General features: G+C 39.1%; 1 protein-coding gene across 3 annotated transcripts in view; it reads right to left on the reverse strand.

The window, feature by feature from the left end:
• Positions 1 to 6071: 6071 nt before the first annotated feature.
• LOC148007783 (interferon-induced very large GTPase 1-like) overlaps positions 6072 to 25809 on the reverse strand; it is a 34307-nt gene continuing 14569 nt past the window's right edge. The window contains exons 3-4 of one of the 3 annotated variants that reach the window (XM_087607463.1): positions 20154 to 20218; positions 6072 to 16266 (exon numbers count right to left, since the gene is read on the reverse strand). In XM_087607463.1, the coding sequence (XP_087463589.1) occupies positions 8925 to 16262 (7338 nt within the window). In that variant the 5' untranslated portion in view covers positions 16263 to 16266; positions 20154 to 20218 and the 3' untranslated portion in view covers positions 6072 to 8924. Of the gene's footprint in view, positions 16267 to 19839; positions 19922 to 20153; positions 20219 to 25809 lie in introns of those variants that run through there. The other 2 variants (XR_015652325.1, XM_087607464.1) reach the window with 2 other exon arrangements.

Consider the following 25809-nt stretch of genomic DNA (forward strand, 5'->3'; position numbering starts at 1 on the left):
CAAGGCTATTCTCTGCTACATATGCAGTTGGATCCCTGGGTCAGTCCATGTATAGTCTTTCGGTAGTGATTTAGTCCCTGGAAGCTCTGGTTGGTTGGCATTGTTGTTTTTATGGGGTTGCAAGGTTTGTCAACTCTTTCAATACTTCTAATTTCCCACAAAGGGGTACTGTTCTCAACTACTAGCTTTGCTACTAGTCTTTGCTGCTAGCATTGACCTCTGTATTGGACATGCTCTGGATGTTTCTTTCAGGAGAGATCTATATCCGGTCCCTTTCAGCATATATATATATATATATATATATATATATATATATATATATATATATATATGTTTTTAGACTTTATATTATCTTATTTTTTTTAATCTTTATTAACTTGAATATTTCTTATTTACATTTTGATTGTTATTCCCCTTCCTGGTTTCTGGGCTAACATCCCCCTAACCCTTCCCCCTCCCCTTCCATATGGGCTTCCCCTCCCCATCCTCCCCCCATTACCACCCTCCCCCCAACAATCACGTTCACTGGGGGTTCAGTCTTGGCAGGACCAAGGGCTTCCCCTTCCACTGGTACACTTACTAGGCTATTCATTGCTACCTATGAGGTTAGAGCTCAGGGTCAGTCCATGTATAATCTTTGGGTAGTGGCTTAGTCCCTGGAAGCTCGGGTTGGTTGGCATTGTTCTTCATATAGGGTCTCGAGCCCCTTCATGCTCTTCCAATCCTTTCTCTGATTCCTTCTCAGAGAAAGGGGGTCCCATTCTCAGATCAGTGGTTTGCTGCTGGCATTTGCCTATGTATTTGCTTTATTCTGGCTGTGTCTCTCAGGAGAGATTTACATCTGGTTCCTGTCGGCCTGCACTTCTTTGCTTCATCCATCTTATCTAGTTTGGTGGCTGTATATGTATGGGCCCCATGAGGGGCAGGCTCTGAATGGCCATTCCTTGAGTCACTGCTCTAAACTTTGCTTTCATATCTCCTCCTATGGATATTTCCCCCCTTTTAAGAAGAAGTGGGAGCATCTGCATTTTGGTCATCCTTCTTCTTGAGCTTCTTGTGGTCTGTGGATTGAGTCTTGGGTAATTCAAGCTTTTGGGCTAATAGCCACTTATCAATGAGTGCATACCATGTGTGTTTTTCTGTGATTGAGTTACCTCACTCAGGATGATATTTTCTAGTTTATTCCATTTGCCTATGAATTTGATGAAGTCATTGTTTTTGATAGCTGAGTAGTACTACATTGTGTAGATGTACCACATATTTTGAATCCATTCCTCTGTTGAAGGGCATCTGGGTTCTTTCCAGCTTCTGGCTATTACAAATAAGGCTGCTATGAACATAGTGGAGCATGTGTCTTTGTTGTATGTTGGAGCATCTTTTGGGTATATGCCCAAGAGAGGTAGAGCTGAGTCCTCAGGTAGTGGAATGTCCAATTTTCTGAGGAGCCTCCAGACTGATTTCCAGAGTGGTTGTACCAGTTTGCAATCCCACCAACAATGGAGGAGTGTTCCTCTTTTTTCACATCTTCGCCAACATCTGCTGTCATCTGAGTTTTTTATCTTAGCCAGTGTGACTGGTGTGAGGTGAAATCTCAGGGTTGTTTTGATTTGTATTTCCCTGATGACTAAGGATGTTGAACATTTCTTTAGGTGCTTTTTGGCCATTTGATATTACTCAGCTGAGAATGTTTTGTTTTTTTCTGTACCCCATTTTTAATAGGGTTATTTGGCTGTCTGGAGTCTAATTTCTTGAATTCTTTGTATATTTTGGATATTAACCGTCTATCAGATGTAGGATTGGTAAAAATCTTTACCCAATCTGTTGGTTTCCGTTTTGTCCTAATGACAGTGTCTTTTGCCTTACAGAAACTTTGCAGTTTTATGAGGTTCCATTTGTCGATTCTTGATCTTAGAGCATAAGCAATTGGTGTTTAGTTCAGGAAAATTTCCCCAGTCCCCATGTGTTCGAGACTCTTCTGAACTTTTTCTTCTATTAGTTTGAGCATATCTGGTTTGATGTGGGTCCTTGATCCACTTAGACTTAAGCTTTGTACATGGTGATAAGAATGGATCAATTTGCATTCTTCTACATGCTGACCTCCAGGTGCATCAGTCACATTTGCTGAAAATGCTATCTTTTTTCCATTGGATGGTTTTGGCTCCTTTGTCAAAGATCAAGTGACCATAGGTGTGTGGGTTGATTTCTGGGTCTTTAATTCTGTTCCACAATGATCTATGTGCCTGTCTCTGTACTAATACCATACAGTTTTTATGACTATTGTTCTGTACTACTGCTTGAAGTCAGGGATGGTGATTCCCCCAGAAGTCCTTTTATTGTTGCAGATAGTTTTAGCTATCCTGGGTTTTTTGTTATTCCAAATGAGATTGCAAATTGCTTTTTCTATCTGTATAAAGAATTGAGTAGGAATTTTGATGGGAATTGCATCGAATCTGTAGATTGCTTTTGGCAAAATGTCCATGTTTACTATATTAATCCTGCCAATCCATGAGCTTGGGAGATCTTTCCATCTTCTGTTACCTTCCTCAATTTCTTTCTTCAGAGACTTGAAGTTCCTATCATACAGTTCTTTCACTTGCTTGGTTAAAGTCACACAAAGATATTCTATATTATTTGGGGCCATTGTGAAGGGTGTCATTTCCCTAATTTCTTTGTCAACCTGTTTATCCTTTGAGTAGAAGAAGGCTACTGGTTTGTTTGAGTTAATTTTATACCCTGACACTTTGCTAAAGGTGTTTATTGGGTTAAGTAGTTCTCTGGTGGAACTTTTGGGGTCACTTAAGTATACTATCATATCATCTGCAAATAGTGATATTTTGATTTCTTCCCTTCCAATTTGTATCCCTTTGACCTCCTTTTGTTGTCTGATTCCTTTGGCTAGGACGTTGAGTTCTATACTGAATAAGTAGGGAGAGAGTGGGCAGCCTTGTCTAGTCCCTCATTTTAGTGGGATTGCTTCAAGTTTCTCTCCATTTAGTTTGATGTTAGCCACTGGTTTGCTGTATATTGCTTTTACTGTGTTTAGATACGGGCCTTGAATTCCTGATCTTCCCAGAACTTTTATCATGAAGGGGTGTGGAATTTTGTCATATGCTTTCTCAGCATCTAATGAAATGATCATGTGGTTCTTATTATGAGTTTATTTATATAGTTGATTACATTGATGGGTAAGTTGTTTTCTAATATGATCTAGGTTCACTATTCCTGGAGTGACAATGACAATAGTGGGTGGGCCATCCTTTACCAATCATTATTTAAGAATATGCCCCATAGACAGATACCTACAGTTCAATATGAACAGGGCAATTCTCATATTGAAATTTCTTCCTGAGTTTCTCATATGAACCTAGATTTTGTCAAGTGAAACTATTTAATCAGTACAAACTGATAATATGATTTCAACAGAAGAGAAAGTAGAATATGCACTTCAACATATGGCCATCAAAAGGGCATCTTGAAAAAGGGCTGTGGTATCACAGACATTAAGATCACAATTGACAAATGGAACCTCTTGGGAACAAAAACTTTTGCATTGCAAAGAACACCATGATGTTGGTAAAAAGAAAGAAGGGAAAAGTTTTCATCAAGTTTGCATCTGACAGAGGGTTACTTTCTAGAATATATAAAGCTTTAAAACACTAAGCACCAAGTAAAGAAGCCCATTGCAGAATGCAGTGTGGAGCTAAGCAGAGTTCTTAGAAGAAGAAATATAAATGACCAAGATATAGTTTAAAAAAGTTTAATATCATTAATATTAATATCATGGAAATATAAAGTAAATCTACTTTGGATTTCTTTGTAAGACAGTCAGAGTGGCCAAAGTCAAAATACAAATAACAACAAATGCTAATGAGGATTCAGGGAATGGGGGACACTTTTATTGTTGGTGGGAGTCAAACTGTTGGAGTCACTATAAAAATTGATGTGAATCATCTTCAGAAAATATATACTATATATTCCCAATATGTTGAAGATATCTGAGGCATAAGATATTTGCCAAGGGGAGTCACATATAGAGAGTGGGAAGAGAATAAGTGAGAACTGTATATTGCTGGCATCAAAGCTGGAGGGCTGGAGACATGGAAGTCCTTTGAGACTAAATATACCTACACCTTATACTCTAGACACAGAGCTACAGGATTTGATATTTTCCCTGCTGGGTTTTTGTCTTGCTTTACTCTTTCCTCAATATACCCTCATCTTCCCCATTTTGAAATGGGAAAATATATTCTACCACTGTTGAAAATATGTAATTCTTTAAAAAAACATTTATTTATCTTTTATGATTATATCACAGTTAGGAGTTTTCTTCAAGTCTCAGAATTGACTTTGGACTTTTGATCAATGATAAAACTATTAAATATTATGGGGATTTTTTTACATTGAACTAAATTTAATATGCATTTTGATATGGCTATGGGCCTATGGAGGTCAGGAGTGGAATACTGTGGTTTTGACGGGAAGTGCCTGTAGGCTTATATATTTCAATGGGGACCAATTGGTTACACTGTTTGTAGGGGTATGATATTTTTAGGACATACTTTATTTCTTCTCAGACCTATGTAGCTTTGCTATGAGAAGTATAACACTGGTTCAGGCTCAACAGTTTATAGCCCCATTGGCTTACAGTTTGCCGTCTCTGTTTCCTTTGTGCAGTTGAGATGTGATCTCTCAGCTTCTTGCTCCAGTTTCTTGTTGCTGTTCTTTCCCACTGTGGGACTCTTAGACTTCTGGAACCTTGGCCAAAACCATCTCTTTTTTGTCCTGCAAGTAGCTTTTGGTTATTTTATCCCGAGAACAGAAAAGTGCCCATTATTCATTTCTGGGACAAAATACTGGACAAAGTTAACTGAAAGAAAGAATAGTTTTTGCTCATAGTTTGAGTTCAGAGTAGGGAGAAGTTGTTGAGGCTGGAATTTGAGCACTGTATATCGAACAGAGGGAGAGCAGTGAATGCTTTGTGCTTAGGGAACTTTCTCCTTTTTGTGTAGTCTAGGACTTCCACCCAGGAAATGGTGCTTCCTAATTAGGGACAGTTCTCCCACCTCCATAAATATAATCCTTGTTATCTCTCATGGGCATAGACTAACCAAATATAGAAATATCTTTCACTGGTGTATCTGGAGGCTTGTCTCCTAGGTGACTGTAGATCATGTCAAGTTCACAATCTTTATTAAACATCTCTCCTCTGTCTTTTTTTCTGATCACTATAATGTAATTCCAGGAATGATAACTTTTTAGGGATCTGTCTATCTATCTATCTATCTATCTATCTATCTATCTATCTATCTATCTATCTATTTATCTATCTATCTATCTATCTATCTATCTATCATTTATCTATCTTTAAGTTTTATGCTCATTTTGTTTTAATGAAAACATTTTTTGCATGCTATATTGCTATATTTTGATCATGACTTTTACTGTCTCCCAGTTCCTTCCAGAACCTCCCTGATTCCCCACCAACATAATTTTGTTATTATTTATTTCCATTTCAAACAAACCTACAATAAAAAAATAAAAAACACATGTAAACAGTACCTACCCAAAAGAATAGGCACAGAATACAACCAAAATTAAAGTAAATAAGCAAAAAAAGCTGAAAAATTAACATATTAAGTACATATGTATAAAATAGGAGATTTCTTTTTTTGTGTGTGTGGTGATTTTCTTTCTTTTTTTCTTTTTTCTTTTTTTTTTATTAACTTGAGTATTTCTTATTTACATTTCGATTGTTATTCCCTTTCCTGGTTTCTGGGCCAACATCCCCCTAACCCCTCCCCCTCCCCTTCTATATGGGTGTTCCCCTCCCCATCCTCCCCCCATTACTGCCCTCCCCCCAACAATCATGTTCACTGGGGGTTCAGCTTGGCAGGACCAAGGGCTTCCCCTTCCACTGGTGCCCTTACTAGGCTTTTCATTGCTACCTATGCAGTTGGAGTTCAGGGTCAGTCCATGTATAGTCTTTGGGTAGTGGCTTAGTCCCTGGAAGCTCTGGTTGGTTGGCATTGTTGTTCATATGGGGTCTTGAGCCCAAAATAGGAGATTTCAAATCACAGAGAAATAAAATAATTTTATTGGAAAATCTTCAAATCTTGAATTAGTAAATAATTTATTTTTCCTTATTTTATTTATAATGCAACCTAAATTGATGTTAGGATGTTGAAGAGTAGCTGTGACAGTGATCTGTGGAGCGGATGTGGGGTTGGTGACAGTGTAAAGCAGGTACATGCTCACACACTTGGTGGATGAAGCAAGCTCCAACAGGCAAGGCCAAACAACATTATTTTTCTCTTAGCCTTTTTATACTATCTAAGACAAACTTCTCTATGGAAGAAAAAGATAACTTCCTAGCCACAAGTTACATATTCCCTAAGAACAGTCACCAGAAGCCATGTTTCTCAAAAACAGATTTAAATCATTACACGACAGGTATTTACAACAGGATTATTGATTATGTAATCTTTTGAAACCCATAACTAACTAAACCTTTCTCATCTATCTTTCTCTCATGTATCTTCATCTCTAATGTAACCCAAAGCAGTGATTCTTTTGTCATTAATTAACAAAGTTTAAGCAAGCCAAGTCTCTCTCTCTATTTCTCTCATGTTTAGCAGATGACAATTTATATTTACCAAGAAACAGATCATCTATCTTACGACTTATTTTTGAAGTCTTATTCAGAAAAACTGGCTAATCATCTATTCACTATTCTACACTCATAATAGACTTATTTACTCTATGTTCATTATCTGCCTTTTCACGGTGCACACCAAAACCTGTGACCACATCTCTAGATCAAAAAATTCAGAACTTAGAACCAACCTCGGATGAAATGTTTTCTTTGACAATTAACTTGTTCCAAGACTATTTTTCTCTTCCTAGTACAATTATGTACTTACAGTGCATAAAAGCTCACTGTACTACTTTTCTTATTTTTTAATGTTTATTATTTTTTCCATCTTTATTAACTTGAGTATTTCTTATTTACATTTTGATTGTTATTCCCCTTCCCAGTTTACCGGCCAACATCCCCCTAGCCCCTCCCCCTCCCCTTCTAGATGGGTGTTCCCCTCCCCATCTGCCCCCCATTACCCTCCTCCCACAACAATCCCGTTCACTGCGGGGGTTCAGTCTTGGCAGGACCAAGGGCTTCCCCTTCCACTGGTGCTCTTACTAGGCTATTCACTGCTACCTATGAGGTTGGAGCCAAGGGTCAGTCCATTTATAGTCTTTGGGTAGTGGCTTAGTCCCTGGAAGCTCTGGTTGGTTGGCATTGTTGTTCATATGGGGTCTCAAGCCCCTTCAAGCTCTTCCAGTCCTTTCTAAGATTCCTTCAACGGGGGTCCTATTCTCAGTTCAGTGGTTTGCTGCTGGCATTCGCCTATGTATTTGCTGTATTCTGGCTGTGTCTCTCAGGAGAGATCTATATCCGGTTCCTGTCGGCCTTCATTTCTTTGCTTCATCCATCTTATCTAATTGGGTGACTGTATGGGCCACATGTCGGGCAGGATCTGAATGGGTGTTCCTTCTGCCTCTGTTCTAAACTTTGCCTCCCTATTCCCTGCCAAGGGTATTCTTGTTCCCCATTAAAGAAGGAGTGAAGCAGTCGCATTTTGGTCATCCTTCTTGAGTTTCATGTGTTCTTTGCATCTAGGGTAATTCAAGCATTTGGGCTAATAGCCACTTATCAATGAGTGCATACCACGTGTGTTTTTCTGTGATTGGGTTACCTCACTCAGGATGATATTTTCCAGTGCATTTGCCTATGAATTTCATAAAGTCATTGTTTTTGATAGCTGAGTAATATTCCATTGTGTAGATGTACCACATTTTCTGTATCCATTCCTCTGTTGAAGGGCATCTGGGTTCTTTCCAGCTTATGGCTATTGTAAATAAGGCTGCTATGAACATAGTGGAGCACGTGTCTTTGTTATATGTTGGGGGATCTTTTGGGTATATGCCCAAGAGAGGTATAGCAGGTCCTCAGGTAGTTCAATGTCCAGTTTTCTGAGGAATTTCCAGACTGATTTCCAGAATGGTTGTACCAGTCTGCAATCCCAACAACAATGGAGGAGTTTTCCTCTTTCTCCACATCCTTGCCAGCATTTGCTGTCCCCTGAGTTTTTGATCTTAGCCATTCTCACTGGTGTGAGGTGAAATCTCAGGGTTGTTTGGATTTGCATTTCCCTTATGAGTAAAGATGTTGAACATTTCTTTAGGTGTTTCTCAGCCATTCGACATTCCTCAGCTGTGAAATTTTTGTTTAGCTCTGAACCCCATTTTTTAATAGGGTTATTTGTCTCCCTGCGGTCTAACTTCTTGAGTTCTTTGTATATTTTGGATATAAGCCCTATATCAGTCGTAGGATTGGTAAAGATCTTTTCCCAATCTGTTGGTTGTCACTTTGTCATAGATTTATTTATTTATATGTAAATACATTGTAGTTGTCTTCATCCATACCTGAAGAGGGCATCAGATCCCATTAAAGATGGTTGTGAGCCACCATGTGGTTGTTGGGAATTGAACTCAGGACATTTGAAAGAGAAGTCAGTGCTCTTTACCACTGAGCCATCTCTCCAGTACTACTTTTCTAATCTATGCATTCCTTAGTATTCTACAGAAAGGGGGGATATTCTACTCTTATCCTAAATTCATCATACTATCTAGTAGAACAATTTAAACCATTTCCTTAAACTTTCTATCATTTACCCTAACTTCCTAAAACTATTTAAATCAAACCAGGAATTTTGTAAAATTATTAATTCATTTAAACAATATTGTTTTATGGAAGTTAATCTTCATATCGATCTGCAGAAGAATTGCCCAATAGAGTGGAATCTTGAAGAAGCTCACTTGACTGCTGCAGCTCCTCCTGCATGGCATTCACCATTGGGATCCCTTGGTTAAAGTGAAAAATCTGCAGCCCATCTAGTGTCATATTTGTGGCAAGTATTGTTTCTCAAGTCATCCAGTACGTCTTGCTTTGTAATTTTGGTCCATAAATCTGGAATACTACCTAGATTTATAAATTTTTTGCCATATTTATTTTCTAGCTCTGATTTGAAGTGACAGACAAACCATTTCCAATATGGTTGGGTAGATGAGTCTGGGGTGATGCTCCACATGGCAAAATCACCTCCTGCTTCTCTGTATTTCTTGTATGGGAATTTCTGGAGGTCGTGTAAAATAAATGAATGATTACTTGCTACTGAACTGGTACAACAGTCAATGACAAAGTAGTCTGTTTTATGCTTATGCCAACCACTGACAGCCTGAGGACGGTGGAATTGCACACTGTGGTCTCCTTCATGTTGAGGAATGGTGTTTGTACAAATTGCTTTACAAAAAGGACACTGTTTCCAGCAGCCACAGAGATGTTCAGAGAGAATTTTCTCAATGTCAGGAATGATTTCATCCATTTGCTTACTTGAACAGTCCTCTTCTACTTTCCTCATTGCAGGATCCAAAGCTGTGCTCATGGCTTCTTTGAGAAACTCAGTGTCCGTTATCTCCTGGTGCTCGATGCTTACCAGGTCTCTCCTTGGGAAGACCAGGTTGCTCCCTAGATGGTCACAGAACAAATCCAGCCAGCCAGATGCAGTGCTGCCTTTATCTTTAGCCACTGCTGTGGACTCATGAATGGCAGACAGGATGGCATTCTTGATGTCGCCCAAACTTATTTTTAAAAAAGTCTTTATTTTTTTACCTTTTTTTTCTAAACAGTATCTTCTAATGTGGTCTCTAATGTAATTCCTGAAAAATGCTTCTGGATGATGAAGGTATTGCCAGTATTTATCAAAATTTTCTTCTTCTGCTAGAGAGTAGAGAATATGTCTCTCCAGGTTAGCTCTATTTCCATTGAATTCAGGGAAGGTGGCTTGCATGTCTCCAGCTACTTTAGGACCTATTATTTCCCATATGGTGACAGAGATAGCAGGAGTGAGCTTGAGCCATAGGAAGTCAACAAAGGATGTGATGGAGGTGGCACCCTGGCAGGAGATCTTAAAACTCATAAAGAAATCATCTTTCTTTCTCTCCAGATAGTTCACAGGGTCATTCGCACTCTTGAATGCCTCGTGTATTTCCTTGAATTCCTTGGATGCTCTTTGGAATAAGCACAAGGATAAGTCGATGTTGTAATCTCTGGTAAATGTGTAGTCTTTCACACAGTGTTCAGATTTCAGCTCATTTTCTATGATCCTTAAGATTTCATGAAAATAATTCTGACTGTAATCACGCTTTTGTTTCCAAATATTTTTCAGTGCTTCAGTAACTTTTAAATCGATATTATTAGTAATCTCATTGATAGATTCCTTATGATAGGTTTCTAAGCTTTTTGGTAATACACCATATATTTTTTTCATTTGGATATGTTTGGCATAAATGATTTCAAAATTTTCTCCAGACTTTATTTTTAGTCTTTCCCCAATATTTTTATCTTTATTGAAGTATTCAAGAAGGATATTTTCAGAATCCAAGTCAATGTTAGGCTCTGTGACATGAGGAACATTCGAAGATACATTGTGGATCCAATTTGTCCAAAGTTGATTGAATTTCTCATACAACTCTTCATCAGTTAATTCCTTACCATTCACACTTAAAGCTAACTTTCGGCTTCTCTCTAACAATTCATTTTCATATTGTGACTTTTGATTATTTAGTGTTTCCTGGCTTCTCTTAAGACTGATAAATTCATCGCCTTTCCTTCTGGTGTCTGAAATAAGTGCATCTTTAAGGATTAGTAGCTTATGCTCAAAATTTGCTTTCCACTGAACCAATGTTTCACTATCTGGGTCTTCTTCAAAATATTTGTCAAATTCTTGTTTGATGGTTTTATATTTCTTGCTAAGTGGATCCTCTAGTAAACTGAATGTGAGTGTCGAGATTTTCCCATTTTGAATCTGATTGTTCAGCTGATTCTGTAAATCCAGTACATGACTCCTCAGCTCCCAGGTCCAGTGGTTATACATGGTTTCCAGTTTGCTCATGGCAAGGAGCTCTTGGGTGTTCCTGAAACTGAAAATGAAGTTCTCAGTGACTAGGGCTTTCCACAGATCTTGAACTCGGAATTTGACATTGGAGATTTTCAAGATCCTTCCCCTAGATTCTTGCTGGGCAGTTGAAAGAATAGCATTCCTTAGTTCCTGGACATTGTAGCTATAACGAAGATTGGGAGGAGCCATTGGAGGATTGCCATCCCAGAGGTGAGCAAAATAGTAGACATGAGTATTGGCATCAAACTTAATTACATCACTGAATTGGGTTACGTTTGAGCACTCTTCCAACTTAGCAGCCAATGCTGTCATTTCATCCAGTTTTTGCTCCAGTCGCCTTCTTCCTTCCATAGTTTGGTCTTTTACAGTAACTTCGCCCACATTTTGATGAACAAAGAGGCAACTGGGAGAGATTTTCACTTGTTTCATTCTCAGAAATGCTTGAACAGATATTTGTAGGATGTCTTGAATTTCTGATGGATTCTCCCCAAAAATATTGATCAGAGTCAAGTTTCCAAGGCCAATCACAAAGGTTGCCAACTCATGGTCCCAATTTTTGGATTTATTGTTTAGTTCTGGAGCTCGAAGTCCTTCTGTGTCTACAACAAGCACAAAGTCAAAGCCAAGTTCTTCTGTGAATGTCTCTTCCACCTTCAGAAGTTGCATGTAGGCCCCCTTGGTACACCTGCCTGCGCTGACTGTGAACTGTAGGCCAAACAGGGCATTCAGCAGGGTAGACTTCCCTGAGCTCTGCAGGCCAAGGACAGAGAGAACAAACAGCCTTTTGTCTCCAACTTTCTCTGAGATCTTGTCAAAAACAGCTGCTACCCACTTTAGAGGGACATAAGACGCATCCCCATCCATCAGCTCAATGGGAACCCCAGCTATCATCAGATCTGCAGCAATTTGAGGGAGGCAGACAGAAAGGTTTTCTATAGAGGAAGAAGTTTCTTCCAGAGCTTCATAGATCTGGCCAACTTCTCGGAGAAGATGCTCAGTTCCTAAAGTACAGTCATGAATCTCAGTGGAGATTGTTTCTATTTGATCCTGCCAGAGTGTCAGGGAGCTGTTCTTCTGTGCTCTTTGCTTTTCTCTTTGCACCATTAACCACAAAGATCTCTGCTTTTCGTGCAACTTTTCCAGGTGTTCTGTAGTCAGGTTGTCAAAAAACAGAGTCAGCCACTGCAAAAAGTAGAGATTGTTATGGGTTTCTGAATATTCTTGGAGGAGTTGAAGAACAGAGCGCATCAAATCATTGAGGGGAAAGGCTTTTTCCAATTGCTGATGTCGAATTGTTCTTTTGTCTGTCTCAATCTCACTCTTGTGTTGTTCAATGCTCCTATTCCCCTTTTCTCTCAGATGATAGAATTCTTTGTCTTTCTTACACCAAAGGTGCCAAAGTTGTCCTTGTAGGGGTAGTAAATTTTCTTTTGTCTGAGATAACTTGCATTCCTCCAGGAGGGCCATCATAATCTGTGCCTTTTCTTTGGCTTCCTTGCAGTCCCTCTGGTCTTCATCAATAAGGAATCCTTGTTTTCTAGCTATCTGTGAACAGTCCTCTAAACTGAGAGCAGTATTAGAGAGCTCTAGAAAATGTTTGATGGCATTTGTGAGCTCCTCTGTTAATTCTGCCTCATTTCTATTCTTGATGCCAATTCTCATTCTTTTACCAGAATTATTTGCTATGACTTTTTCTTTGTCATCAATCAAGCAGATCAAGGGTCTTGGTGACTGACAGAGGTGTCTGACAAAGTTTTGGTTTTCTTTATTGTTATCAGAAGCTGACATGAGGATCACAATGAGAGAAGAGACATCTTGCAGGAAGGTGAGTTGTTGGCAATGTTCCTTGGCATCTCCATGAAGATTGGTGAAGGTCAGACACTTGTCAAATATGTCCTCACCTTGGCCTGCAGGACAGAACCAGCAGATTTCCACCACTCCCTCCATCATGAGGCAGTTTTTGTTGCTTCCTCTACAGTGTCTGTGAAAAAACACATCATGTTTACGTTTACTGAGGAGAGAGTTCATGATCTGAGATTTGGAAGCAGAGAGGCCATTTCCTACTCTAATGAAGGACACGATAGGGGTAGAGACTCGACATATCTGCTGATTCTTGTGACTGTAGCTCTGGTCTTGTAGTGATTCACTTGATTCTTGCCAACTCTTCCTAATTTGTCTGAGAGACCAGAGATAAAATTCAATCTGAGAATTGTTGGGATTTGGCACCACAAGGGGAAGTGCATATTGACAAATGGAAAGTTTGGACAAAATATATTGCTTGGTAAGATCATCTGCACAATGAAAAATGGCCATCTGGATATCCATTGGGTGAATATGGGGCCAGGACTCAGTGGCCGAAGGATAGCTAAGACTATCATTGTCTTTAATGACATCTTCATATGGATCAAAATCTTCATTTTCGTAATCGTCGGAACCTATGGAGATCTGTTTTTTTATGTTTTCATCATTTTTGAAGACAAGATGTCTCAACCCATAATCCAACATCAGTAGCTTTTGTAGGAAATAAAATGGAAGTTCCTTTTCAGATCTCGGCTGTGAATTGTACACAGAGGTCTTGTAGAGCAGATGGAAGTCAGCTCTGCTCATTCTTTTTGGGTAGTAATGGTCTAGGCCTAGCCGTTGGAGTAAATCTAGGAAAGGTCCATTTTCTATCATTTCCTTTGTGTTGTTGTCATTACTTTGTTGTTTATAAGTCTGCTTCTTTTCATGGCAGAGACTTTGCAATTGTTTTTTTACCTCATCCATTTCTAAAGGCGGGGTGGTGGCTTTATAGTCCCCATCAATGAGTAATCTCAAATCATTCTCCAGATTTTCCCAGTCATGATGTGCTCCATGTTTTGTAAGAATATGTGCAACTTCTTCAGACAACAGTTTTCCCATATGTTGTTTTATTAATGTCAAACGTTGTTCTTTATCATCTGTAGAAATATCTGTGATTTCAACTGTGGTTCTTAGAGCTGTGAGCACCAGGAATGCCTGGGCTCTGTAATTGCAAATATTTTTAAGCTCTTGGTATTTGTGTTGATTACTTTGCATTTGATCCACGAGGAAGTTTAACTCATTACACCCTAGAAGATGCTGAAAAATGCTGTTTACCAACTGATAGCCTGCACCAGCTGCAATGGTGAGTACCAGCAGCTGCATGTCTGGCTGCTCTGTTTCTCTGAGGTACTTCATGAAGGAGCTGAGGGCTGTGGTGACCTCATATGTAGCCGTTCTTTTTGCTTCTTCCACTGTTTCTGGAGACTCACTTTTGAAATTTATCTCCATCAGGGTTGTGTGAGTGTTCTTTAATGTCTTAATGAATTCAGAAAATGAGGTGATTTTGACTTGCTCTTCCTCTGACTCTGACTGATTGATCCACTGTATGATGGATTGTGCCTGAGGAAAGTTTGTCACTTTGTAGACATGAGGTTCTAGGAGGCTGCCCAACTGAGATTTAATAAACTGAGTTTTATAAGTGGGTGAATTTTTGCAGAAGTTGACAATGTTTATTAGAAAATTCTGCAGATCCCAATCTGTGAGGCATGTATTAATCCAAATGGTATAACTTTTTATTTTTTGACTCAATGTTTGCATAAAATGTATTAATGTATTAAGCTGTTCTTCAGGATCAGAAACCTCCCAGCATTTCACATCCTCTAGGAAAAGTCTAGCTTCTTCTCTAGCAGTAAGAAATTCTTCTCCTTCTTGAATCTGGGCAGCGAGTCCAGTCAGAGCAGTGTAGTTGTCTTTTAGGCAGTTAGCCACTTGAAGGGCGTCCTTAAAATCAGTCCTGTGACTGGACAGGATGATGTCCCAAATAGGTACCAATTGGAGTCCCCTATCAATGACAGACCAGGTTTGATTGCTAGCTACAAGACCAGCTGTCCACTGGACAATTCCATCTGCTTTTGCTGGTCCACCTGTCTGTGCTACAGATAGTTGCACCTTGGTTTTCAGGTTCTCATGAGTTGTACTGTGAGATGCTGTTTTTGAATGTGAGTCTGGCATATTTACACTTGCACCAACTTTAACTCCGAAGCCACTATAGCTGCCTTTTATGTACATATTCAAAGACTCTTCTGCTTGCTTCTTTACATCATCCAATTGCTCACTTTTGAAACCTTCTGAAATGGCTTTCCAGCAGTAGATTCCCCCCAGGTGCAGTGGACCTTGGTTAGCATGAGAGCCAAACCTGTGGAAAAAGTTTTCAGTCCTGTGCCTCAGTAAGGGGAATCCATCTGGGTGTGTAGTCTGTTCCAGGAGCTCTTCAATACTTTTTAGTTCCTGGAGAGCAGCCTTGGAGAGCTGAAGATAATTGATGTGAAAATGGCAGGTGGCCAATGGGACATAGCTGAACTTGGCTGAGCAGAAATAAGATTGCTCTGAATGTGATTTGTGGGTATCGTCAGTTTCTGTTTGTTTGTTTTGACCCATACCAGCTTCTAGACTAAGTCCCCAACCTTCGCCTTTAACCAAGGAGTTTGGGCTGAAACCCAGCATCTCTATAGTGTGTGTAAATGTGGCTTGTTCTTGAAAAGATGAAAATTCCTTTGTTTCTATCCACATGCCACGTTCTGGGCCAACAAGTGAGAACTGCTTAGGGACACTGAGTAGCTCTTCTCTCTTCTGAATCAGGCTTTTTTGGTGGCTGCTCTTATAAATTCCCTGCAGGGCCAGCCCTCCAGATGCCCATCTTACCAGGTCTCCATCTGAGAGGTTTTGACTGAGAGCCAAGGTCTGTTCCATGTGACTGAGATGTCTCTCCATTATCTCAGTGATGTCTTTTAGGGACACTTCAGCCACTGGCCAACACTCCTCAGGGATCTCCATTGCTTGCCTCAGCTCTGCTTCTCTTCTCCTCACTGCCTCTTCTTCTCTGCACTTCCCTTCTGACTGCAAGGCTTTCAGAGCATGCAGTGCCTGTCCTGCCTGCCTCTGCCTGGTCTTTATCATCTCCTCTGGTGTCTCGTGCAGCTCTGCAACACTATTTGGGTGTGAGAGGTCAAGCAGCCTCTCCAGAGCCCTTTTCTCCCATGTTTGTTGTGTCTGGGACTTCAGCTTCTGGAGGTCTCTTTTGTCTAAATATTGTAAAGCCTGAGCAGAGGTCACACCCAGGTCTTCCTGAAGCTTAGGCAGCCAGTAGTCAACAGACAGTCCCACTTCTGTCAGCATCTCCTGGAGATCGTGCCTCCTTTTGCTTCTTAGCTGAGGCTCATCAGGGATGCACTTTGCTGATGCCATGGCTCTGTAAGGAACAGATTGTAGTTAGTTTTGTCTGTGTCTTGACCTTAGGAAGTGTCAGCTGTGTGGTCTGAAAAGTGAATTACTAATGTTTCAACTCTCTTAGTCTTTTTGTCTCCTGTAATTGTTCAAGTGTATTTTAAAACAAGTCTCTCTCTCTCTCTCTCTCTCTCTCTCTCTCTCTCTCTCTCTTTCTCTCTCTCTCCTTCTCTCTCTCTCTCTTTCTCTCTCTCTCTTTGTGTGTGTGTGTGTGTGTGTGTGTGTGTGTGTGTGTGTGTGTGACATGTTTTGTTGGATACTATGATGAGTTGCCACTTTGCCTGATGTCATTTTTTTTCAAGACAGGGTTTCTTTGTGTAGCTATGGTTGTTCTGGAATTCACTCTGTATACCAGACTGGTCCTGAACTTGAAGATCTGCTTTCTTCTGCTCCTGAGTGCTGGTAGTAAAGGTGTCTACCACCATTGCCTCACACTTTGCCTGATTTTTAAACGTTCTCTTTCACAGAATAAATTGCTTTGAGGGAATTAATGTGAAGGATAGTATTTGATTAAATTCATGAGTTTGCTTGGTTGATGCTTTTAAAAACAAGTGATATTATCAGGTGATTATGTTTTCCTTATTAATTTTTGTGTTGGCTTGTTCCATTCCTATTTCTTTGTCACCTTTTTCTTTCTCTTCAGGGTTTTACTTTGTAGCTCAGGCTGGCCCCAGAGCTTGTTATTTAGCTTAGGATGGACTCTAACTTTGTTGTTGTTTTTTTTTTTCTTTTTCATCTTGGCCTCCTGAGTGCTGGGATTACCAGTGTGCATCACCATGCCTGGCTTTGTTATGTTTTTGTAGGTCATTTCATAATATTGAATTCTTCTCCTGGCATTACATATACTACCAATTTGTTTTCTTTCATTAACTCTTATTCATTATTCTTATTTTGTTAATATCATCTTTGAACATATGAAGACTATTTACTAATGGCATCTGCACCTACATATATAGCACAAATACTCCTCTGTGTCCAATATTTTATCAATTTTATGGAAATCTCTCCCTTATTGCCTCTAAATCATTCAGTGAGATAAGACTTCATGCTTCATTTATACTTATTCAAGTTTCCTTGACTCCTATCATTTTTGTCCTACTGAATTATACTACCATATGTCCAGGCCAGCAAGTGTTCTATTTATTTCTTTTTTCCCTAAGTATGAATTTAGTGTACTACTAATACTTAATCTGCTCTCTTAAATCTTACTTCAATCTCATTTTATTTTGTACTCCCCTGGCATGTCTCCTTTAGATTTTGCCTTTTTTCATGTTTCTTTTGCATTGCAATCATAGTTAACCTATTTGCTATGATTTGACTTTTGTCCTCCCTTAAGATCACATTAAATTTATCTGCCATTATACATTATTAAGATGTGAGATTTATTCATTTTTAAGATATGGTCTCACTATGCCACTGTGGCTTGTCTGGAACTAGTTATGAAGATCAACCTGACTTTGAATTCAGAGATTCTGCCTCCTGGGCTGTGGGATTAAAGGTGCATATTGTCATGACTGACAAAATGTCATACTTTTGAAGATGAGATTAATGCTGTTGTAAAAGAGCAAGTTTAGCTTCATTTGCTTCATTTGTATCCCGATGCTGGCTGGCTCCCTGATATTGAACTTCCTAACTCCGGGCTGGATTAAAGTAACCTGTTACAACAATCTAGGAGGGATGAAGACAAAATTGATACCAGAGAAGTGGAAAGTGGGTTGTTGTTGTGACAGAGATGTCAAATTTTACAGATAACCCTGGAGTTGGACAATAGAGGCTGAAAGGAATTGGATGCACAGGCTATGAAAGCTTATATTTACATGAGTAAGAGTACAGAGGCAATTCTGGTGATGGCTCAGAAGGAAAGATTTACAAGGTAAGTCTGAAATTTTTTTAGAGATTACCTAAATATTAGGATCAGAATGTGGTTAGTTAAAGTAATTCTCATGAGGGGCTTGGACAAAAATAAGAAAACAATATTGGAATGTGTCATGGTTTGAATATACTTGTCCCAGGGAGTGGCACTATTTGGAGGTGTGGTCTTGTTGGAGTAGGTGTGTCACTGTGGGCGTGGGTTTTAAGACCCTCATCCTAGCTGCCTGGAAGTCAGTATTTTACTAGCAGCCTTCAGATGAAGATAATAGAACTCTCAACTTTGCCTGCATCATTCCTGCTTAGATGATGCCCTGCTCCACCTTCATGATGATGGAGAAACTCTGAATCTGTAAGCCAGCCCAATTAAATGTTGTCCTTTGTGACTTGCCTTGTAAATGGTGTCTCTTCATAGCCGTAAAACTCTAAGACAGAAAATTAGAGGTAGGGATCTCCTTGGTCTAGAATGGAAAGGAATTTAATTGAATTGTGTCCATGTTGGCTTATGAAATCACAATCTAAGAGTGATGAGTTAGAATATATGGCTGGAGAGATATCTAAGCAATAGTGTGCTTCATGGCTCCCTTTAAACTCCATATATTCAAAAGTAAAAAGAGAAGTGATTTAAAGACACAATTTAAGGAAAAGCAGAATTTAGAGGTTTAAAAAATTCTTAGTCTACCTGTGTAAAGAATAAGAAAATATATTTAAGAGAGAAAATGAAAGAGTCCAACAGCCATTTGATAACGAAATTAGTACGAGAGAAGTTAATTCTGTTTTTCAGATGAGATCAAGCATGTTCAAGGTGTTCTAGCTGTAGACCCCAAATTCTATTCTACAAAATGATTGAAAAAATGAGATTCAATTGCCATTCTAATAGTAATAAGAAGTGAAGAGTAAAGTGTGAGAGCTATCCATTACGTATGGAGTTAGTGACTGTGTTCCTGGGCAAGTTCAGCCTCTCTTTACTCTTTTACTTCTCCACCTTCATGTGATGAAGTAGCAAGAAGTTATTGACCGTCTAGCAGCGCCTTTACCTTAGACTTCCCTATCTCCAGAATTGCAAGCCAATTTATTTATAGTCTCACTATGTTACTTTTCACTCTTGACTTTTAGATGCATTATTAACTTGGTTTATGTCAATCCCTTTACTCTTTATTCTCCCTTTTAATTCATGAAAAATTCTACTGCTATTCTCCATGCCTTACAAATTATGTATTTAAATCAGAAATGATATATAGTATCTCAGGTATTCTGTTAATACAACATAAGTGTTAAGACACATTCTTATTTTCATCTTGTTCTTTCTGAATTCTCTATGTTGTAAAATTTGAATATGAACTTTTATGGTGTACTCAGCCATTGTGGCCAACCTTTTAATGTAGACACATAAAATAAGTTGATAAAATTCTAAGATGAGAGGGATCAGTGGATAAGGGCACCTGGTAACAAGGTTGACAACCCAGGTTCCATTCCTTCATATATGTGCTTTAAAACACCCATGCCCACATGAACACATACATATTAATATAATAAATAAATAAGTAAATAAACGGAGAACAAATGTAAAATCTCAAAGAGTTTACTAGATATCAAAGAATGCCTGATAGAAAAGGTGTATAACATCAATAATGGTTAAAACATTTCCATAATTATTCTGGAAGGAGAGGAGCTAATTTAATGAGACACTGGTCCCTTTTTCTTCAGCCATCACAGTACTCATCAAATCCCAATTTTCTGGGAATCCTATTCTGAGAAAAGGAAAAATAAAAGGTACATATATTACAAAGGAATAAGTAAAAGTGTCCTTATTCACAGATAATCTATCTCAAAAACTCCAAAGTACAAATTAACAACCAGACAGAAACTACTGCTCAAAATAACAAATAAAAAGCTAGTCTGGGCTACATAGTGAGTTTTCAGATCAGCTTAGATGAAAAAGGCAGCTTAAAATGGTTAGGGAGTATTGTGGAATTGGATTACCTTCCTTTGCTCAGCAAAGTCTTGAAGATAGCCTGTGTTTCTATTGTGGATCTTGATCTCTGATTCTAGAGAGAACAACAGATATTTACCTCTAGTGTAGAGCTATCTCAGAAACAATAAATAAATACACAAAATAAAAATTACTATGTGGAGGATAGCTTCTAATGTATTTGAATGGAAAAGAACAACTCATTTCTACCTAAAAAGGAATTGTAAAGAAAACCACAGACATTCTAGAAACCTAAAAAAGACTGGGGAGAGAGATTTTTATGATGAAGCAGGATGCAAAAGCCCCTTGTCATAGGAATTTAGAAAGCCACATGTATTCTGAGAGTAGGACTAATATCCAGAAATTACCTAAGAAGTAAACTGACAATAGGTTAGAAAATAGTTGAAAATGATAATGCCTAATAAGCATTAGTATCTAAAGTATATAGAGAACTAAAAAAAATTCAATGGTAAAAGCAAAAATATGATTCAAAAGTAGACAATAGGAGGCCTGTGAGATGGCTCAGTGACTAAGGGTCTTTGTTACTATCCCCGAGGATCTGAATTTAATCTCTAGGATCTACACTAAGAGGACTATTTCCTGAGTTGTCTCTCTACCTTTACAATGTGCATGCCTACATACATCTCTCTTTTTGTCTCATAAAAAATTGGGCAATAGACCTAAGTAGACATTTCTCAATACAATGAATACAAGGGCCAGCAAGATGGCTTGACATGTAAAGGTTATTGTTGCTAAGCCTGATGACTTGAGTTCAGTCCTGTAATCTTTGCAAGCTGCCCTCTGACTTCCATTTGTATGCCATGACACACAGAACATATACAGAAAACCAATAAATTCAATAAATGGATGTAACTTTTTTAAAATTTTATTTTTTCTTGGAAATTTTATGTATTTACATTTCAACTGTTGTCCTCTTTCTTCCCTCTCCAATACCCCCTGCCCCTGCTTCTATGAGGATGCTCTTCCTCCCACCCACCCACTCCACCCTCAACACCCTGGCATTACTCTACACTGGGGAAACAAGCCTTCACAGGACCAAGGACTTTTCCTCCTATTGATGCTGGACAATGCCATCCTCTGCTATGAATGTAACTTTTAAAAGATTCCATACAGATGACCTATAGGCATAGGAAAGTCTTTACAAAATATGGTCCTGCCCCTTTATCTGTTGCCTTGGTTCCATTTTGTCCTGCAAAGTAATCTAATAGGTTGTCAGAACAGTGTGGAATCTATTCCTGGGAGGCTAATTCTTCTTCTATTGGCACTAGAAGAACTTCAGACTTTCCTTTTCCTCACCATGAACTCCTGAGAAAATTTCAGTTCTTGGGGGAGGAGGTCCCTTTTTGCAGTAGCATGGTAGCCGAAGACTCAAGCTCAAGTTTCTTTAGAATATCTTATCTCTTGTTAGGGTAGGAGCAAAGAAATAATTGGAGAGTTCTATAATAATAAGTGGCAATTTCAATACAGAATATGATGCTATAGAAAATTAATAAGGAAATAGAGGACTGGAACAACACTATAATCCAGTATATGAATATATGTGAATGTATACATAATGCTCCCCCCTAGAACAAGATACTCATTTTTCCATAGGGCACATTTTCCATATGGTAAACATAAGATAATATCAATAAATATTAAAAGACTGAAGTATAAAGGATCTCCTTCTCTGATCATAATGGATTGAAACTAGAAATAACAAAAGGAAATTTAGAATATTCTCAAGTGTGTAAATTCAAGAACATTTTGTTTAAAAGGCAGGATGTCACCATATAGCCTAAGGTGGCTATTCTTGGCTGTCAATTTGACTACATCTGTCAATCTTTTTTTTTTTTTTGGTTCTTTTTTTCAGAGCTGGGGACCGAACCCAGGGCCTTGCGCTTCCTAGGCAAGCGCTCTACCGCTGAGCTAAATCCCCAACCTTGACTACATCTGGAATTAGCTAAAACCCAAGCAACTGGTTACAACTTCAAAGATTTTTAAATTTAAATAATTTGAAATGGGAAGACCCACTTTTAATCAGATCTTTTGAGATGGGAAGATGCATCTTTAAATACAGCTCTTTTGAAGTGGGAAGATCCACCATTATCTGAGCCATACCTTTTGTTGGGAGCCTATGTAAAGGACATGGCGTAAGGAAGCTTGCTCTTTGCCTCTTTACTTTTACTCTAGCTGGTAAGTCTATTCCTTCACTGTCATTATAGGCTATTTCTTTAGGATTTGGATATATACTGGAGACCAGCTGAGACATCTAGCTGTGTGGACTGAACAACAACTGCTGGATTCTTGGACCTTCTGTTGGTAGACAGCCACTGTTGGACTACTGGATCACAACCTGTAGGCCATTCTAATAAATCCCCCCCAACAACAACCACAACAATGACAGCAGCAGCAACAACAACAACAACAACAACAACAACAACAACAACACACACACACACACTGCTTTAGAGAACTCTATCCGACTAATACATAACTCAAACTATTTTCTAAATCATAATCCTTGTAAAGTCTCAGGTTCAGAATTCAAGAAGGACAATAGGCCTTTGATGAGGAGACTTATTTGAAAAGTTGTGATATGGGAAATTGTAGGGGTATTTTTGAGTTTGACAGAAGTAAAATACAGAACTTCTCTGGGATTAGCTGGGGAGGGGATGTTAGGATCCTAGAGAACTTGATAGCTATCAGTGCCACCCTGAGACAATTGTTCTTGGGCTCTTGAATTCAAATAATGATATTTATGGACCACAAAGGGTGAGTTCTAGAGAGGAGTTATAGATTCTTAGGTCAGAGCTTGAGAGCTAGAGGGGAGCTTGAGAGCTAGAGGGACAGGGGCGGCAAACAAGAGCCCATGCATTGCTTCATAGGAATGAGCATTAGGACCTCAATTTAAATATCCAACCCCCCTGTAAATAGCTGGGCATGAGATCCAACCTCTGTCCAGTCAGATCTTGCACATTCTTCTACAGGATTGATTAGGGTGAGTTCTGCTCTTCTCTACACTCCCTACCCCTTGATGTAGCCTGGGTCCCATATCCTGTGCCCTGGTTTAGTCTGGCCACTTAAATGTCACAACTGATCTTTAGGCTTCCACTAGACCCTTCTTTGCCTGTCCCTGACCCATAGGCTCCTCTTACTCCACATCCAACCTTTCCACCCAGCCAGATCTTGCAATCCTCCAGGGTTTTGTCAGGTGAGCCTGACAATCCACTCCTCCACACACCCTCCCCAACCCTCAGTTTCTAAATAGGACTTCATTTGTCCAACATGACAGCAACTAGTATGTAGGACCTCATAAAACTAAAATGATTTTGCACAGCTAAAGAAACAATCAGGTGAAGAGGAAGCCTACAGAATGTGAGAGAATGTTTGCCAGCTATACATCTTATTGGCTTACAGACAATTTCACTAGACTTGTCCCAGGAACCTAGCACCAGCAATCTTGCAACAGCTTACATCCTCACATGTCCAGGTGTATAAGTGTATAAGGGGGACTACTCGGCTACTCCAGCTCTCTCTCTCCATTTTTTATTCTCTCTCTCTCTCTCTCTCTCTCTCTCTCTCTCTCTCTCTCTCTCTCCTCATTAGTTCCTTGCTGGCCTCTTTCTTTTTCCCTCTCTCCCTCTTCTCTCTTTCTGTCCTTGTCCCCTTCCCTCCCCAACCAATAAATTGTCTTTCTATTTGTTCTGTTGCATAGCATGATTATTCAGGGGGACACTTTCCCTTCTGCCACAATTATACCATCCTTTTATAAAGTATATATCTGAGTCAATAAAACAGATGACTCATTCAAAAAATGGGCTTGGGGCATGAGCAGAGAGTTCTCAAAAGAAGAAATAGAATGACTAAGAACTATTCCCCAAAATGTTCATTATCTCTGACAATTGGGGAAACTCAAAATATCTTTGATTATTATATGTAACAGCAATGAAAAGGAGGCCATGAATTTGAAAAAGAGCAAGGAGGGATAGATACATGGGAAAATTTAAGGAAGGAAAGAGGAGGAAATCATGTAATTGTATTATAATCTCAAAGATGAAAGAAACAAATTTAAAACAACAACAACGACAACAACAACATCCAACTTTGAGATTTCATCTTACCCTAGTCTGCGTGACAAAGATTAACAAACCAAGTTGCAACAAGTGCTTGGTAGTGAGGATATGGGGAGAGGAGAATTCTCACTGACTGTGGGATTGCAAACTGGTCTAGCCATTCTGAAAACCAGTGTGGAAAATCTTCAAGAAGCTAAAAATAAATCATGAAGAAAGAGGACTTTGATTTGCTGTTGTTGGAATTGCAAAAATGGCCCAATCATTCTGGAAATCAGTGTGGAGAATCCTCAAGGAGCCAGAAAGGAATCTACCCTATGACTCAGCTATATTTCTCCTCGTTGTATGTACTCCATGTCCACTCTCTAAGTACTGACCAGAGTGAGACTCCACGTCCACTCTCTAAGCACTGACCAGAGTGAGACTCCACGTCCACTTGGAGGACTTGACTCCTACTCCACAGTACTTGCTTGGCCGTGTTCATTGCTGCTGTGTTCACAATAGCTAGGAAAGAGAAACAGCCTAAAAATTCTTCAACCAACAAATGGAATGAAGATGTGGTACTTACACACTATCCAATATTTTTAGCTATAATTAAAAATGAAATAATAAAACTTTCAGGTAAATGGATGGAATAGGAAAAGTTCATACTGAGACAAGACCCATGAAGACAAGGAGCACTTGTTCTCTCTCATTTGAGGTTCCTAGATCCAACTCTTCATATTGAGTATATAACCTGGAGTAACTGCTGAAACTGTAAGTGTGTGTGTGTGTGTTGTGTGTGTGTGTGTGTTGTGTGTAGCAAAAAAAGAAGGAATAATAAGGCACAACTGATCTGTAGAAGGAAATGGGAAAATGTGAGGGGCTCTAATTAAGGAGGGAGAGAAAGATAAATACAGAAAAATGAAGGAAGAGGATAAAATAACAGTATGGCTATATGAAAAAGTCACAAGGACTCATGCTATTAACTTTCTACCTAAAAACACCTATGATACATATAAATCAGTGTATAAATATACATATATAGTTTAAGTGAAAATTTCCCATCTGGGCCTAGTGCTTTCTCCAAGAGCTATAGACCATCTAATAAAAAAAAAACCCAACAAAAGGCATGAGAAGCTGAGAAGCCCTCTTTGGGTCAGGGTTGTCTAAGAGACTCCCAAAACATTGTGGGTTATTTCTGTCATGCCTGATAGCTCCCCATATCCTTAGAGGTAGAAGATAAGTGCCTATTGCCAAAGAAACCATGCACTTCAGACACAGGGCCCAGAAGACCTGAGCTGGATCTGACCTGAAAGCTTCTTCCTTGAGAACTAGCATCCATGTTAGCAAAAGGATCTATGCAAGCTTTCAAAGGATAAAAGCAATGTAGTTATGATGCCTAAGGAACCAGCACAATAACCAGAATGGTGTGGAGGCTGCAGGTGTGTTACAAACACTTTGACATAACCAATAGCTCTCTACTTGAACTTAAGAACTGCTCAACAAGAGAGAAATCATGCCTGGGACTGCAAACCTAGCCAACTAATCAGTGCTAATGAAGTCATGGATCTTGGAGACCCTACAATTGTCACTTTACTAAAGCAGCATAATG

This window comes from Rattus norvegicus, chromosome 1 (assembly GCF_021556685.1).
Source record: "Rattus norvegicus strain SHRSP/BbbUtx chromosome 1, alternate assembly SHRSP_T2T, whole genome shotgun sequence".
In the NCBI taxonomy this organism is placed as follows: Eukaryota; Metazoa; Chordata; class Mammalia; order Rodentia; family Muridae; genus Rattus; species Rattus norvegicus.